At 46.0% G+C, this 15,458-nt stretch overlaps 1 protein-coding gene across 1 annotated transcript in view; it reads left to right on the forward strand.

The window, feature by feature from the left end:
• The window catches only part of ntng2b (netrin g2b), a 52,410-nt gene that overhangs the window by 15,579 nt on the left and 21,373 nt on the right, over positions 1-15,458 (forward strand). The window contains 2 exon segments of the mRNA XM_029444740.1: positions 13,762-13,934; positions 15,453-15,458. The exon segment at positions 15,453-15,458 is cut by the window's right edge and continues 24 nt beyond it. Of these exon segments, the coding sequence (XP_029300600.1) occupies positions 13,762-13,934; positions 15,453-15,458 (179 nt within the window).

Raw genomic sequence — 15,458 nt, forward strand, 5'->3', positions numbered from 1 at the left:
GATGTGGACATTTCCATATCACTGATGGGCCACGTGAAAGCCATCTCCAAGCATCAAAGATAGAGTAGCAACTCCATCACCATTTACATCAGGGAAATCATATTCACCGGGAAGCTTCACTCAGAAGCGGAGCTCTCAAATTCCTCGTCATTTATTGGACCTCCATTTCTGTTCCCTCCGTCCCATCTGTCAGCCGCCCGGCCGGACCGCGGCGCAGAGTACAGGCTGGCCTAGAGTCTGCATTATGGATTAGACGTGGGGTCACGGTTTGGGCCTTTTTAATGAAATAAGCAGCAGGTCGTACGGCGGGTCTTTATAATGGAATAAAAGAAAGGCTGTAAGCTCAGGAAGAGCCAGCTAAGTGGATTAGAGCCAAGATGGGGAGAAGGAGACGCAGCAGAATGAGGGGGAGACAACGTCTGCGTCGTTTGTCTCTCCTGGCTGGTAATCGCTGCAGCATCGGGTCGTCTTCGCCCGACTTCTGAAATAGATTTGATTGGCTGACGGGGGACGAATGACATTTGAGAGAAGTGCAGGACGCAGCTCGAGTGACTCTCACTCCCCCGACGTTGTGCTCCATGTCTCCACCACCGACCCGTTTCCCATTCAAATTCACTTTTCTTTGTATAATTGTGAAAACATTTGAGGCAATCGGTGCTCATCGTAAGAACAGCCAACTGGAGGCAGTTGATTTGATATTAGTGCCACTATTTCTCTCATATTTCTTGAGAACAAATGGAATATCTATCATGTACGACCCGGGCCGCATGTGTGACACCCCTGGTCTAAAGCTTCGCTAGCAGCTCTGTATTCTGCACAGTGGAGCTTGAAGCTAAACGCTAACATGTTGTTTAGCACAATGAAGCTAATATTTGCTAAATAGAAAAAGCATTGCTGAAAATACATAAACATTAAAGCTGCTGAAAACAGCTGCAGACCTAAAGTAGAGGTGAGGCCGACGGTGTTCGTGTTTGGTCAGAAACCAAAACATCAGACACATTAAAAAGTTGACCTGACACAACATGAAGTGGTGGAGCGAGCGGCGACATCGTCTCCAACACAGCAGCGTGGACACGGTATTAATAATATTAATCCTGCTGCTGCGGCACAAAACACCGTCGTGATTAGTTTCTGCTCTAACCCCGGGTGACATCTGACGGGCCCGGTCTCGTCTAAAGTCTTCATCTTTTATCAACAACTTATTATTCTCCAGTCCTGAGAAATAATTAAAAGCAGCTCTGCCAGAAAAGCAGCCGTATAAACGCTAATGGTATTCAGTGTGTTTCTACATGGTCGTGTTGTTTCATGCCCGCTTGACTCATTTATCCGTCGTGTGTCTGTTTCTCTCGGTGCCATCCTGCCCCCCCGCTGACACAGCTAATGTGCTGCTGAGAGCTTTAAGCTCCCCGTCTCCTCGCAGACTGCAGCAGACGGGCACAGGAAACTTTACCGCCGCTTATTAACATGCTGCACAGAGCCGACAGAACTGTCCATGACTTCTTTCATGTTCCTGTAGGTGTTCTTATTTCCGTGTGTCATGGCAGCCGGAGCAGCAGAAGTGCTTTGTGAAAACAAAACACAACAATTAGCAACTGCGGTCATTTTATCAAAACTTTTATTTCAGGGGAAAGAAGTTCAAAAAGTAATCTGTGAAAGGTTTTAGCAGTTTGTAAACATTCTGTCTGCATATGTTGTGTGATTGTTAGATCCCATGTTCACCTGCTGTCAACATTAGAAGCCTGCATCAGACCTCAATATGCAAAGAACGACGTGGAGCCGAGGGACGGTCATCGGGCAACGTTGAGCCTCACGTGCTCGACACTCTCTCGGCTCTTCTTCATCACGCTGCTCGTTGATTTGTTACTTGTGTGCAGACTTCAAGCCTGAAAACTCTGATTTTAAGAGAAGGATGTTTCCAGGATCCGAACCCTTGAAGGGATTATAAAGAGGTCTCGAGGTGAATAGAAATGTATTTAATACAAAAGACAATATCTCTGGTTCTGCAGCATCGATTTTCCTCCTGTTTGTAAAAAACAAAATGTCCGTTGTGAGTGAAGTGAAGTCCGGGTCTCTTCTGATCTGTTCATTTAAAGTGGGACACCTGCAGGGACCCTGCTCTGCAGTCCCTCTGCATCCTGAAGCACTAATGAGACTGAAGTGTGGCCTGCAACAAAGGTTAATTGTTGCACTGGAAGCATGAATGAGGATGACGAGGCAGATAGTGAGGAAGCTCTGTGGCCTCGAGGTCGCGTCTCTTTTTGTGTCTTAGTTATCCATGATGGGGGGCTTTGACTTTGGAGACTGTCGCCACTATTCTTTTCGAATTGCGCCAAACTTTTGTGTCCTTTGTCAGAGTAAAAGGTGAGCGGGTGGAAGGTGGGGGATCAGGGGGGGGGAGGCAGATGATGGATTAACTCCAAGTTTCATGGGACTAGCTGGGCTGTGTGATTGTGTGATGAATGATGCGAGGTGCATTGCTCTGTAAATATTATTCTCCAGTTCACACGGCCACCGCAGAGCAGAGCAACATCCCCCCCCCCCCGTCAATTCCGTTTCATGAGAAAATCCGCTTTGCACTTGAACACTGCCACCTTTTCCCTCATGAATGAAATATACGATCCATGCTTGATGTGTGATGAAGTGCGTGCTCCGGCCCGCGACAGGAGACCGTCATGCGCGGTCCCCCCCCCCCCCCCCCGTGCACGCGCGGTCGGACTCCTCCTCTCCGAGCTCTTCTTCCTCAGAGGCAGGCTCAGCTCGGAAACAGATCACTTTTTAAATCATTCATGAGCACTCCCCAGAAAAGAAAGGCATGCAGAAAGCTGAGGGACCGCAATGAGGAATGTGTCACTGCTCCTCTCGCGCGATGATTTATGACACAATGGTTGTAACTGATTTGATAATCACAGTTTATTTCCCCTCAGAAGGGAAAGAAAGTTAAAGTCAGCGCTTTCGCCTGTTTTCCTTTCATCCGCCGTCTTTTGTTTCACAGATGAACGTCTCTTTCTTCATCCCCTCCCTCTTCAATAGATTCCTCTCTTCTTCCTCCACCTTCCCGCCCCTCCTCTCACTCGTCCCGTAAATATCCTTTTAAATTCACAAATACAATGAAGAATTCTCCCCAACTACGCACTGTGCCTCGCCCAGCATCTGGTGAGAGGGGAATCTCTTGATACTGCAAGCGTGCTTTAACGCTGAAAAGCATGCTGGGAATTGTAAGTGGGAGAACATGAGGTAGAGGGAGGGTGTCCTTGGAAAGATGGTTTTGTTCTCAGTCGGCCACATTAATTAGCATAGCATTATTACAGGTGCGGTGTGGAGAGTCTTCACTGTCGCCGTCGTTAGAAGCGTAGATGGGGACAGATACACAAGTCATCAGTGTAAGAAGAGAAACAGACCGTCTGTGATCACACAGCTTTACATGTCCGACACTTTCCCCACATCGTCGTCTCGTCGTCTCGTCGTCTCGTCGTCTCGTCGTCTCGTGGGCCTCGGAGGGACGAGAGTCTGCCTGCGTCCAGCTGAGAAAATATGAATACCCGTCTGATAATTATATTATAAGCCAATGTAAGCTGCTCAAAAGGTCTGACAGTGAATACATTTGTATTATAATTATTGATATTCAGTGAAATAAATAACTTTATAAAAGTGAAGAGACAAAGATGGATGCATGTAGTTTTCCCACATGAAGTGTAATTTGTCTCCGCCAGGTGTTCTTCAGTGTGTGTGTGTGTGTGTGTGTGTGTGTGTGTGTGTGTCTCGTACTGCTGCACCCATCAGCGTAATATTGTTTGCACATATTTATGACTCTTTACTCAAGGAGCTCTCGTGTTTGCGTTGATTCACAATTTTTGAAAAATCCATTTAATGGACTGCTCCGTCCCGACTGTCGGCTGAAAACAAGCTTTACTGCGTCGCAGGAAACGTTTTGATCTTCGTTGTGCCTCAAAATCGGACAGGCGTAGAACACTTTGGTCTGACTTTGAAGCGGAGCTTCGTCAGATTAACTCCACACTCGATATGTTAGCACGCACTAAAGTCAGACACGTTAGAAATGAATACGTTTTTGAGCCGCCATCTTGGACAGTGGAGAGAGCTTTAACTCTTCCTTGTGTGGGAGGAGAGAGGGACACACACCTGGGGGAGATCTGCACATTGAGTGCACTTTACTAGTTGATCCGTGAGTCGCTGTAGTCTCTGGATCAACTCTCCTCTAAATACAAGAAGTGCTTTATTACCCATCAGTTCATTAACTGGCCACGAACCACGTTCACACGCGGCTTCATATTAAATCTGCACAAACCAGGTGTCATTTCAATAATTACTAAATAACGCTGGGCTTGGGCGACACAAGAGTATCATTATGTGTTCAGTTTAGATATTAATCTCATTTCTAAACAGTTTCACCACAAAGTAATTCACTTATATAGAGATTATTGAGCAAAATATCATAATTAGTGAATAAGCGAGGCCATTCCTGCCGCAGCTCAGAGCCCTGGTAAACACTGTCCTCTCTGGGTTTCTGCACAAAGACCCTCAAGTTTTAGTCCTTGTACTAATTGTCTTGCTAACTGCACTGGTGTGTTTTGAAGCTCTCCTTCCTTCTCCTCCTCTGTTCTCTCTCCTCCTCTGGCCCGCGGCTCGGGCAATTCTCTCCTCTCTGACTAATGATGTTCTTTCAGTCTCAAGGTTTTAGCAGGATAATTATATTAACCCCTGTCCTCTGGTTGATCCCAGCTCCTCTTCCCCAGGCGTCCTCCCCTCTACGGTGTTAGACACCAATACACACATGGCTATACAGGAACGCACATTCTGGGAGTTGTGTGTGTGTTTGGTTTTAGCTCGACTTTCTGCAAATGAGTTCATTTAAATGAGACGACACGCAGCGACGACACTGAGAGAATGCAGAGTAAATGTGTTTGTGGGAGAAACTTTGGGGTGTGGGTGAAGATGGGTGAAGGAATGCAGGTTTGTGTGTGTGTTGGCCTTTTAATTACCCCAAGGAGGGAATGTTCTCAGCTCGGTTTGTCGGCAGGATTACAGAAAACTACACCCGATTTTCATGCAACTCAGTGTAAGGGTGAAGCACGGGACAAGGAAGAACCAGCTCAGTCTGGGAGCAGATCCGAATCACGGGGCGATACACACATTACGTTAACATTGTGAGATGTGGCATTTGTGCTGCATTCATGTTGTGCTGTAAAATCGGAAAGAAATAGTTCTCGATGGTTTGAGAAACAGCAATCAACATGTGGTTTGAGCGCTAAGAGCAATAAAACACAACACGACTCTTTGTAGAGTCCAAGCTCATGCACGCACCAAAGTCGCAAGAACGGCTTCCTAAACTCGGGAAATGGGAATTTCCGAGGGGCGTGTGAATGCAGCGTTGACCTTGGACGGAGGTCTTAATAATAAGATGCCTTCTCGCATTAGGTTCGAAAGAGCGTCTTTAAAGTTTGTGTAGCGGCATAATGTGTCAGACAGAAGGCCCTGAGTGTATTCTATTCCCCACTTCCAAACTTCATTCTGACACACACTCACACACACACACACACACACACACACACACACACACACACACACACACATACACAGATATAAAGATCTGTATCGCCCCTGGGGGTCTGAAGACTCTGTGGGGGACTGCACAACAGGAAGAACCTCCCACCAAACTCCATGTCGCCCCAGAGTTTCTGTCTCTTCATCACTTTTTCATTCCTCCCATTGCCTCCCGACTCCCTTTACTTCTCCTTCCTCGTTCATATCTTAAATACGAGGAGGATGCATAATAATGACCCCCCCCCCCCACCCTCCCTGCAACTCACGCCCAATTTCCTCTCTCCCCAGGTGTTACTCTTTGCTGTAGTGTTCATTAAAACACATTCAGCAGCAGTAAGGACTCTGCAGGGAGGTCACACTGTAATATCCAGCCTGTTACACGTGATCTCTGGAGCATGGAGCTCCGGATGGAGCGCGGTCCAACTCTCTTTAGTGGAAGAAGCCTTAAGATGCAGTGACATGGCTGCTTCGTGAAGAACAGTGTCAGCCAATCTGCATCAGTCATGCTGCATCATGCTGCATGAATATTACAAAGCTGGCGTGCAGAGTCTCACATCACCACCAGCTAAGTGCCAAAATGGCAGAGAAATGTCTCGTGTGGACGAATTAAAAAGTGTCACCCACCACAGTGGTCAGGGAACTTTGAGGGGGACGACATCCAGCATATGTTATTTATAGGAGCTTTTATTCGAGAGAAGGAGGTGAAGTCGCTGACGTGGGGCTCTCACATAGCATCTGATAGCAAGAAAGGATTTTATTTGAAATGTTTTTGGGACTTTTTCTTACAGTCAAACAGAAATATATTTAAATTCCAGATTTTATTCTGTTTTGAACAAAATAGAAACAGCTGCTAAAAGTGACAAAAAACAAGCTTTGAAAAATATATATATTTATTTCTTTGAGTAGATTTTGTACGTTTATGCACTTGTGTAGTTTTTCCCCCTTTATGTTTAATTTCTTGGCTCTTATGGACAATAACATTTGACTTAGTGAGAGCTCAGACTGCTTTAAAAGCATGTACCGCGTTAAGTTGTTGAGTGTTTATTCAGGTTCCGGCGAGACGATAAAATACGATCTGGGAAGTCCAGTTTGAGTAATAGATCCATGAGATTGAAAGCTTATCAGACACCAAAACACTGCACACACGTATAACACTGCGAGACACAGTTTCACAACTCGAGCAGGTAATCGCCTCGGAAACTCTTTTACTTTTGTTGTGACTGTCAGGAAGTGAGCAGTTTAAAGATGCAGGGTTGTTCGTGTGATGACGTCGCTGAGCGCTGCAGTGTTTCTCTGCAGGGATTGAGCCGTCTGTGCGTGTGTGTGTAGTCTGAGCGTGAACCTATGAAGTGCATGCAGCCGCTGACTGCCAGCGTCTTTATGTTTGTTTGTCTTTTAATATCATTTTGAACTTTTAGAACAAGAACATGCAAAAACAATAAGACAAAGAAGAGACAATTACACACAGGCAGTGATTTAAAGGTGGTTCAAACACTCGAGAGATGTGAACACACTACTTAGCTGTATTCACCCCCCGTCCATGTTTACTTCCTGTCAGCTGAAGTCATTCACATGTGATGTTTATGTTCATGTGTAAAATCTGAAATCAGAAGTCCTGACAGCTCGGTTAAAGTCACAGCTCCTGATTACGGGCTGCGTGCATTTAAACTTTCAGTGTTTATGTAGCACTTAACCTGCTTTATAATCATAAAGACTCACATGTCACTACGTGGGACCTTTAAAACAAGGGGTTAAGTGAGAGAGAAAGTTATTTAGTCAAACACTAAGTATCACAGGAAACAGCCAGGGTGACAAAATCCTTTGAAAGCTGCATATTAATTACTGCTGCAGTCTGAAAGGCCAGCAAAAACAGTACATTTCTACACAGCTGGCATGTAACCCACACCTGATCTGTTCCAGTATATCTCTCTCTCTGAGTCTCTCTCACTCACACACACACACACACACACACACACACACTCTGCTGTGCTCATGAGAACAGTCCTCTGAGGTCCTGACTGGAGAACAGGATGTGCCCAGGCTCCATTATTTAGTTATTTGGTCGTGAGCATTCGGTACATACTTTAGAGAGCAGGTAGCTCACAGTGGGCAGAACTCTTTCCACGACCAAAACCAACCAATCAGAGAGAAGCTCTCAGGACTGGGCCGGCACGCAATACTCATTTACAATATTCTGTGTAAATAATTCACATGTACGCTTAGTCACACACACAATATCTGTCTCTCTATCCACACGTTTAAACTCAAACCGCTAATATCATGAATCAGCCCACACACACACACACACACACACACACACACACACACACACATTACAAAAACACAAAGGGTGTGGATTGCAAAGACAATCAAGGTCATCTCTGCTCCTTGAATAATTGAAGATGTCTTTTCGCTGGCAATTTTACTCCTTTTTTTATTTCTTTAATGCCACAAACATCCAGCGACCTCTCAACACTGAACGTGTATAAGTGAGCATGTGCACGTATGTGTGTGTACATGTTGTGGAGACTCCACACACACAGTCCCTCTGGCTGCCTGAGAGAAAGTGTTGGCTTTTGGGATCCGCCCCCAAAGAAAAGATGATGACAGATAATCAGTTTTAAAACACTTTGAGTTTGAGTGCAGGTGAGAGGCGTTAATGGAACGTGAGGAAGGAGTTTTGTGCTTATGAGGCCCGGCGTAATCCCTGCTCAATACCTGATTGCACGGGAGGTCAGTTATAGATTACCTGTTTAGTCTGGAGGGAGAGAGGAGGAGCACACATGTGAGGGATGGAGAGGGGGGGGGGGGGACAAGGTGAGCAGAGGAAGCGTTTGAAGAGACTCACGCCGCTGTGCTGCGGGAGGCTGCACTTGAGGAAAATCGATCCTCTCCCTTCAGAGAAAGAAATTTATGAAGCTGGAACATAAACGCAGTCATGTCCAATTAGCTCCTCTGAATTTACGAGGCAAGGAGAGGAAGGATGTGGGAGGGGACGTGGTGATAAAGACTTCAGTAGAAGCCAATAAGGCGTGCTGCTGATCAATGAGCCCAGCTTCACGCAACACCCACCAGCTCGCGGGATACACGGTGTCGGAGGGCGCGGCGCTCCTGCGGGCTGCTCTGTACAATCAGATTAGAATTTATAGACGTTCATTCACCTCCCGACAGGTTTTATTTATGATATAGTTTGTCCACAGAAAAGTTAAATCACAAGATGTCTCCTCTAATGTCTGAGCGCACGTCATATTTGTGTAAATTACGTAGAGCTGCAAGGATTAGTCCACTAATCGATTCAACACATCGTTACGTTTGATAACCAATTAATCTAATTAATCTCATTTTTCATGCAAAAAAATGGAAGAAAAAGCACTTTTAAAGAAATGGCCTTGTACTTAGAGAAACTGCAGTTTATAAATCAAACTATTAATCTAGAAGAGATTAAGATCATCGACCTGAAGTTGACACTGGACCATCACTACTTGTGATGTCACACAATCTCGTAAATCCACGTCTTAAACTCAGATTTAAGGCGAGCACAGAGAAATGTCCCCCTGTCAGCAGATGAATGTGTAATAAGCTCTGTGGCGTTGAACTCTGCACATACATCATTCTGCACCGTGAAGGTCAAACGTGGAGGTGGAGTAACAACAAGCAAAACACGGGGGGGGGGGGACGTCAATCTGTGCATAAAAAATAAGCTAACAATACAAAATTAAAGTTTCCGCCACAAAGTACACTTCACAAGGGGAGGGGCCAACTTTAGATATATTGTGTTTCATTATTGTATTATTACTTTGTTCCTCCTCTGAGCTCCACGTCATCCGTCCGCCCTGGTTTGGATGTTCAGTCTCTCCCCGTCAGAAGCGCTGACACCCATTAGGCTCTCTCCACTGTTGTGTATTTTGTGGCATCAGGGGAGGGAGTTGTTGGGAATAGCGAGAGGGCCTTCTCAGTGACGGCTGATCGAACACAGAGTAGAAGAGGAGGGAGATCTCCTGCTGGGTCAGAGCCGCATCGATGCGGTCTGTCATCGCAGGTTAGAGCACGTCAATGCGGACCCTCCTCCTGCGAGTCTCACCACTGTAGTCGGGGAGGCAGGCAGACTGTCAGGGCTTTGACACAACTGCCCTACTCCCTGCAGTACCGACTGCTCAGCCCCCCCCCCCCCCGCATCATCTACCCCTCCACCCACTCCTCTCAAACACACGTCCACAACCCAATTTACCCATCGTGCTCCTCTGTGAGCTCTGGTGCAACGGGGAGTAGCAAAAGAGTTAAAGGGGTGAGGGCTGAACAGACAGACAGAACGAGATGGAGGATAAAATGGGAGATCAAAAAGGAAGAAGGAAAGACCGGAGGACTGGAACGGTCACAGTGGATGGAAAAAGCAAAAGTTGAAAAAATACAGTGGGAGTAAAGTGCAGAAGCGAAAACAGGAGCGCGGGAGTGATCGCTGGAGAGAAATAGAGGAATAGGCGTCGACTACAGTAAAGAGACAGATAAAGCCCCATTAACGGCTGCTTCCAGCTGCTTCTCAAGCTCTGCCACCACACGACTCCCCCTTGATGTTTGTTTATCTTTCTTATTATTTATTCCCCTAATTGCTGCGTCTCTGGCGTCTAAAACAGGCAGCTCACATCATTAAATACACAGGGCCGACATGACTTCACAGAGACAGACTGAGAGGAGAGCGGACACAGAAACACACACACACACACACAGTATATTAGATCACTGATAAGATGCAAAACATGCATAATAAGCATTACATAATGGAGCAATGTCCGAAAACAATTAGGTTTTATATCCCACTAAATGGTTTCGCCTTGTATGTTTTGGAAGAATCGTGATTATGTTCATTTCTTCGGTCAACAAAGTGCAGCAGACTCCCCAGGGAGGAGCTTCACATGCTGCAGTTACAAATACACTTTAATAGGAAAAGATCATGGTTTTGGTGAAATGTACAAAAAGGTCCTGGGAGTTAACGAACACCACAGCTTCTCTACGCAGGAGACGCTACAAGAGGAGCAGGAGCAGAAACAAACTTTAGAGATATATTTATTACAACTGGATTACATGTCTCTACACATGTATGTTAGTAAATGTGCTGCGTTTATAAAGCGCTGTTCCAAATGTCTTTACAGCACAAGCTAGCATGAACCTCTGGCGGCACATCGGGAACAATTAGGGATTCAGTATCTTCGTTATTGGACGGCGACCTTCTGGCTCCGCCTCCTGAGCCACAGTGCCAAATGCATCGCTGGTCCGTGTCCTCCACAGCTACACAAACACGAGCGCTTTCTTATCGGGCGCCACTATGACACCGGTTAAGGTTTGGTTCGGCTACACGAACACGGCGGGTAGACGGAGGGAAAGATTTGGCTTGGTGACTAAAGTAAAAGACATGTCTCTGGTGTTAAAGAGTGTTTTATGGACCCGCCCCGACACTTTGTGGCTCTTTAATAACATCCCCTGACTTCCTGCTTTGTCCCCAACGCACAAGAGTCATAATTCCTTCGGCTGCTAATGAGCTTTGTCGCTTAACCGTAAAGAGAAGTCGGTTTTTTTTGCCCATTTGCTGAAAGGAATGATCCCCTCATCTTTCCTGGGAGGACAGTCTCCAACAGACTGATGAACACAAGTATTGACCCATAATTACACAGCTAATTAAAACGCCACCTTGTGCGTGTGGTTTCTACTGTAGACTGGAATACATTTGAATCACTTACTTCTGTTCCTAGACTCTCTCACAGCTCGTGCCCTTCTTTGTCTTCCTCCTCTCACCTTCTCTAATTCCATCTCTTCTCTGTCTGAGTAAAGAGACAGCGCTGTGATGGATCCAGCTGTCCCTTCTTAACTTCCTTCAGCTCAGAGCTGCTACTCCCACTTTGATGACTTTGCAGTGAAGGCAGACATCTTGCACATTAACATATGATTGTGCCCATGCATTATTTGTGTGTGGAGGGACCGAAGAAGGGGGGATCGGGAGAAATCCCAGAGCAAGCTGTCATCCGAGAGGGAGAGAGAGAGAGAGAGAGAGAGAGAGAGAGAGAGAGAGAGAGAGCTTAAGAGACACGGCACTTGGAAAGTCGGTGTCACATCATTCATGCGGAAGGAGTGCAAGGCTAGAAGTACTCCTGGTCTTCCTGGGCTGTACTATATGGCAGGAGTCAGGAAAGCAGGTCAAGGGGAGACTGTGTCCACAAACTTTCCACCTGCAAGCTGCGCCTTGCTTTAATGAAGGATGGATCCAGACTCATCTGCTCACGCAGGCTTTAACCTCAACGGTCCTGATTGACACACATTTCCGCTGCAGCCATTAGTCCTGCGAGACACAACCTGCACGGCAGCACACCTTGACACTCCCTCTGTTCTTCAGTATCGATTTTAAAACTACAACTTCTAGATCCTGCACTAAGTAGCGCTTCCACTTTTAAGATGAGACAGACGAGATTTATCGCCGAAGACGCGACGATATGTTCGGCGCTGTCAGTCACTCAATCCAGGCATTACTCACCGCGCCTCTGCTTCTCTGATCTGTTGTCTGGCTTCGTCGCTCTCAGACAAATGCATCACAATCACACCAAGCAGAAACACACACACACACACACACCTGTCTCGTTTCACACACACACACACACTCGCTCTCTCTTTTCTCCACGAAGAAGAGATGTTCAATTTCCCTCCTCGCTAAGTGGACAGCTCGCGTCCTTCAGAAAGCATGCAGGAAACAAGGCCTTGTCGAAGGATGGATTCTCCCCGGCTCATCCTGTCAGCTTGTCCAGGTGATCAGAGGGAAACGTGGGTAATTTATAGGACCGCCATGTGATGTGAGACACAACTCGGCATGATCGACTGTCTCCATTTGTCTTCCTGTGAAGCTCGCTGTGTGCGTGTACGTTTCAGTCATCGTTATTCTGCATGCCAAGTGATGTCGTGAAACTCCTATTGAGGTTGCCAGGCCGACAGTTTAAACTACAAAAATAAAAAGTGATGAGAAAGGGCAGATTAGTGTGAGGAAGGAAGATTGAAGTAGTCATCTCGCCAGAATACAGCGGCCATTCTTTGAATATTTGATGCAGACGGATAGCTGCTCACTCCAGTGGAACAAACTGGATTGGAGTCCAGTCGCTCATCTGGAAAAGGCTGTAATTTAAAGTCGGAGCCTCCGAATGTCCTTAAGATCCTCATTTCCTTCCCGGCAGAACTTCAACCTCTGGATCAGCCCACCTGGGCCCTGCTCTCCGCTGAGGTCGCACTGCGGTCGCGCTACGCCCATGCACACGTTACCTTTATGCACACGCACTCGGACGCACACACATACTTGGATTTCGCTCCAGATTGGTGGGTAGAGAGTGGGAGTCCAACTAACTTGGAAAGTGTTTTTCACTCGGCTGGTTTTTCCATTAATTACTCCATAAGTAGTTTCTTCTGTACATCGTCAGAACGTAGTGACAGAGCTGAAGGTCACATGTTTGTTCACCAACAAAGATGAAACATATCCAGTTAATCTTCATCAGCTATCTGATGAAGAGAAGCAGCAGATGATCCCACGTGAGAAGCTCGTTTCCGTACATCGACGACTTGATGAATCCATTATTAGTTTCAGTCAGTCAGACCCTTCCACTTCCAGCAGGGCTTCGTATGTGTGATGCTTTATTACAAGGTGTCCATGAAGCTGCTGAAGACTGGCCGCTGTGCAAACAGCCTTAACAAACAACAGCATAGAAACGGCTGCTGCAGCTTTGCTACCAGTGAATTTGAGACCAATTTTTATGTTTCAGCGTTTCTGCAACATTTTACTGATGCGTGCAAAGGTGTATACACCCCTAACACACACACACACACACACACACACACACACACACGCTCTTACTCTCTTCGTCAGGTGTACAGTGTAATTTACGGTGTCTGCTCAGTAAACAACAAATTACGTGCACACTTGCGTAGCCTAATCCTACGATCTTAATCTTGTTTAATCTTGTTACATTAATTACTGTAATTGAATTCACCCACAATAGACCCGCGGTCCGTCATCAGACCTTTAACAAGCACTCGTTGCACTTTTCTTTTCCATTTTAGTGTAAAAACCCTGTAATCTCGAACATCATTAACACCTACGACCAGCGTGTGATTACAACCTTCCCTTTCTGCCTCGTGTCATCTCATCTCACCGTGTTTCCTCCTTTCTTTGTGAAGGTGTAAGTGTAACCTCCACGCCTCCCAGTGCCTGATGCTGGATGGGAACCTCCAGTGCCAGTGTGAACACAACACCACCGGCCAGGACTGCCAGCGCTGCAAGAAGGGCTTCAAAGCCAAGTCCTGGAAGGCCGGGTCCTACCTGCCAACACCCAATGGAACGCCAAACACCTGTACGTACCTGAAGCATGTTATCTGCTCCTCCTGCTCAGCTGCTGACAGTAGAAGTCTGTCAGCTTGCTTTACTGTGTTATGCATGGATATGACTGTTAATTGATCTAAGTTGCAACACTTAAATACTGTATAGTCATCTGCTGTGCAGACACTTCTGCAGGTTTAGGATGATTTGTTCTGCATTTAAAAGAAAAAGAAGACTGATATCGCTCTACATAAGCAGATACAGCGAGCAGCCGATTAGCTTAACACAAACACAGCTAGCCTGTTTATGTCGAAAGGTAACAACATTAACATATTATATCTCGCTTTTCCCTGGACAAAGTCTTGCACAAAACCCAAATACAAATACAATTAAATGTGTTAATTTGTGATCTTTAGAGGTAGGCAGGTTTAGTTACCGTAGAGCAGAGCCAGGCTAGCTGTTTCCCCCTGTCTTTATGCTAAGCTAAGCTAACCGGCTGCTCCCTTTAGCGTATTATTAACAAACATGAGAGCTCCAGTAAAGAACACACTTAACTCCAGTGCTTGATGTCACGATAGTATTCTTTAATTCTTCTGTTTATTCTCTATTGCTCTCTGATTCTCCTCCCATCCTGTAATAATCCCATGTTCTCCTGCGGCATCTATGCAATTTCATTTCAATCTTTATGATCAGAGATGATAGATTGTGACATATTTACATGCAGTGTTCTCCAGAACTCTTGATTGATGGGCGTGCAGGTTTTATTATCTCTGAGTTCCTGGATGAAACGCAGGATAAAGGGAACAAGGAGGAGGAACGAGGAGTTGAGAGACGGCGACGGAGAGACTGAGTTCTCCGAGTTGTTGTCACCTCCGTGCAGATCAGACTGTAACAACGTGGGAGTGCGTGGGGGGGGGGGAATCCTCTTGGAGAGTGTAGCTACAGTAGCTAGCTATGATAAAATAATAATCTAGGGCAAACAAACACTCACATGCACGGAGAGTGAAACACGATCAGAAACACCTTTACCTGCACACACACGATCGTCACACTTACTATTAGTACATATTTTTAATTCTAACCCAGTTCTAGTCCATCACCTTCTCTTTTAAACCTTAGCAGAATTTAAAAATTCAAATGTTTGCAGCTTGCTCGGTTGAAACGCAACAAAATATCTCAGGAAACAGTTTGGTCTCCACAGAGTGCATAATGCATGCCGAGCTAGGCTAACTATAAATACAATCTCGGAAAACATGCAAGAAAAGCATAACGCTCCGACTTTAGCGTAGCGCTCTCTTCACACATGCATATATGATGAGCGCTTCTGATTTTGTAGGAGAGTAACAGGTTAAATTAGGGAGTAGGGGGCAGGTGGTGCAGACCCAGTGATTACTCCAGGACACTGAGAGGTCGTCTGCACAAACCCTTATTTTGCAGAGCAGCTCTTAAGCTCCCTGAGTCTGATGAATGTGGCAGAGTCAAGTCTTTAGGCAAATCGAACGCATAAATAAACAAGTTCTCATCTCCTCTCCTTTCTCTTATTCTCTTTCAGGTACAC

Source organism: Cottoperca gobio, chromosome 12 (genome assembly GCF_900634415.1).
Source record: "Cottoperca gobio chromosome 12, fCotGob3.1, whole genome shotgun sequence".
NCBI lineage: Eukaryota > Metazoa > Chordata > Actinopteri > Perciformes > Bovichtidae > Cottoperca > Cottoperca gobio.